At 35.8% G+C, this 2,781-nt stretch overlaps 1 protein-coding gene across 1 annotated transcript; it reads right to left on the bottom strand.

Annotated features, from left to right (window-relative positions):
* Positions 1-758: 758 nt before the first annotated feature.
* Positions 759-2,155, bottom strand: LOC129003803 (lipase member K-like). The gene has a single exon (XM_054432111.1). The coding sequence runs from the start codon at positions 2,121-2,123 to the stop codon at positions 855-857; it is 1,269 nt and encodes a 422-aa protein (XP_054288086.1). The 5' UTR covers positions 2,124-2,155; the 3' UTR covers positions 759-854.
* Between the last annotated feature and the right edge of the window lie 626 nt (positions 2,156-2,781).

Genomic DNA, 2,781 nt, shown 5'->3' on the forward strand with positions numbered 1-2,781 from the left:
CCCTCTTCCTCATACATATACTCTTTCTTCTCTCTCTCTCTTTCATTATCTCTTTCACTTTCAATAACAAACACCAACCCTCAACTTTCAATCAAAAATACCAATACCATCACACTCACATCTAAATGAAAATTTTCAATTTCATTTCAATTCTCCATAAAATCATCTCCTTCCATAACTACTCTGATGCTTAAAACCATTGTCTGAACTTAAGTTCTGTTCAGAATTTTGAGATTGTTATTGCTAATTTTATTTTGTTTGATTATATTTTTAAGTTTATGTTACTAATATTTTAAATGTAATATAGGATATTTTGACACTACTCAATGTGCCAAGCATGTACAGAGAATAAATAAAGATATTTTGATTTGATTTGATTTGATTAACTGCTAACGAATAAATTATTTTTCTGTAATATCCTATCAACTGAATTTTTACCCTTCTTAGATTGAAAGTTGATTGCACCCTTAGGCAGTTACAATGATACAAAATACGTTTAGTTGGGGATGATTGCAGCAGAATGTTTCAAAATGTTTTTGGGTGTGTTGCTAGCTTAGCGGTTAGGATTTCAGAGAAAAAGTAGGACTGGTTCTATTCCTAGCACATCCAAAAAACGTATGGGTTTGGACCGCTTACCTTAAAAGTATTTGCGTACACTGTAGGCTACAATACCTCCAATGCCACTGGAGTTGAAAGCAGGTGGAGGGGAGGGGGGTGTGGAAAAATATATAGGTATTAATGAACCACATTATAATTTGGGAGGTTAAAAAGTAACTCTAAAGTTTTAATAACATCAACTTAATTTTGCAATTCAGTCTCAGTTTATATTTCCTTAAATTTCTGATGATTCATAATTACTTTACATGTTCACTTAGTTTGTTTACCACAGGCTGGTGTATTATTTCGTTTGCTCCATCAGCAAAGAAAAAATCCAAATGGTTGTAGCCTTTTGCTTCCTCTTCCAGAAAAAGGTAAGCTTTCCCATTAACATCCAGTCTTTCTTTCAGAATTTTAGTGTCTTTTGTAACAGAATACACGTCTTTCCCCCCTTGTATAAGGTAAACAGGAACAGTCACTCTAGTTAAGTCATACTTAGGAGGCGTTGTTTTTCCACTGTAGTAAAACATGTTAAATCTCTCTCCGTAATCGTACATCATAAACTCGTTTGCACTTCCGACTTGAAGAAGGTGAAACAAAGATTGAATCGAAGTTCCTGCTGACATGAAATCCAGCGAACTCAACATGTACTTGTAGCTTAAAAGATCTTCTTGCATGCCTGATAATAAACAAACCAACTTTATAATCCCCCTACACAACCAACCCCTCTTTGTTTCCGGACCACCACACGGGGCTCGAACTATGAAAGCAAATCTTCTGTAATACGGACGAAATTCATAGAAATTCAACATGTTGAGTGACCTTAAAATGGAATTCACTGCTCCATTATTGAATTTACTTATGACAACACTGAGTGAGTTAGGTATAGCAATTGGAGCCATTGCTATCATACAATCTATCTTGGTCATGTAATCCGGCCAATAGTGAGCGAAGGTCCAGAACATTGTGGTTCCCATGGAAAACCCTATGTAAGAAATAGTCTTCTTATTAGTTTTCTTAAGAATGTAGTCAACAGCTGCGGGTAAGTCAAATTTTCCCATCTCGTCAAAGCTGAACTCCCAATACTTTGAATTCAACGTCGGGTTGAGGTTCAGGTGAGCCTTTGAGTAAGGATTGCCTCTGTGGTTCGCCACCCATACATCGAACCCAGCGTCTGCCAGCCTGTACGCCAGTCCTTGTGGTATTGCCAGGTAGAACGCTGAGGATTGTAGGATACCGTGTACAAGGAGCACAGGATGTCTGTGAGCTTCTTCCTTCCTTTTACCTTCCACCTCGGGAGATGATTCTGCCACTCGATGGTAAGTAAGAACATATCCGTCTCGTGTAGTGATGGTGTGGTCTTCAAAAGGATACTTCAAATTTGTTACAAACGTCCTCAAAGGACCTGTTTCCTCTTTTATTTTGTCAATAGAGAATTTGTAGCCGAGGCCAGTATATGTTCCTGGAGAGCATGATGGAAGTAAGGTAGATAAAATTACAGTGAAAACTAGAACGAAAGAAGTCATCACAACAAAGAAACAACTCAATAGTGCTTGCCACAGCCACTGGTGTCTGTTAGGTAACTAATTGTGACATGGTTAGAGCTATTAAATAATTACACAATGGGTTCTGTGTTAACAACCTATAGTACATATGCTTTTTTAATGTCAGTTTGAGTGTCTACAGTTAAAAAAAGTTATGTTATTTATGTTTTTTATTGAGATAATAAATTGCAGAATTAGGGCTATATTATCATATTATAAACAGATATAAATAAATTAATTAGGTTGAATTTAAGTCAACTGTGGCAGTAAATGAACTGCAACTCCTCCCATTTTGTTTCATATAGACTACATATTACTATAAAAAGTCTGGATTAGAGATTAGACTTTTACAGCACCATCACAACAGGCAAAGGCAAGTGAACAATGAGTGTTCAATGAATAAGATGACACCTTTGTTACCTACTTGGATCAGTTGGCTCTTCTGCTAGGATCATTTAAATTTAGTCTAGTCAAGATATGAAAAAAAACCCTTAACCTTAAAAAAAATTGCTCTAAAAGGTTTTTTGATGGTTTTCATTTCCAAAAAGTATGATAAATTACATACTAAAAGTCTAATAAAATCGGAGTCTCGGAAATTGGGTTTTTCCAATATGGCGTCCAAAATTTTGAAAAAATAATC

This window comes from Macrosteles quadrilineatus, unplaced genomic scaffold, assembly GCF_028750875.1.
Source record: "Macrosteles quadrilineatus isolate MER2022 unplaced genomic scaffold, UCM_ALF_1.0 Scaffold_9__3_contigs__length_116548681, whole genome shotgun sequence".
In the NCBI taxonomy this organism is placed as follows: domain Eukaryota; kingdom Metazoa; phylum Arthropoda; class Insecta; order Hemiptera; family Cicadellidae; genus Macrosteles; species Macrosteles quadrilineatus.

Coding starts and splice junctions, on each gene's coding strand:
- LOC129003803 (XM_054432111.1), bottom strand. CDS start 2,123: ATGACTTCTTTCGTTCTAGTTTTCACTGTAATTTTATCTACCTTACTT.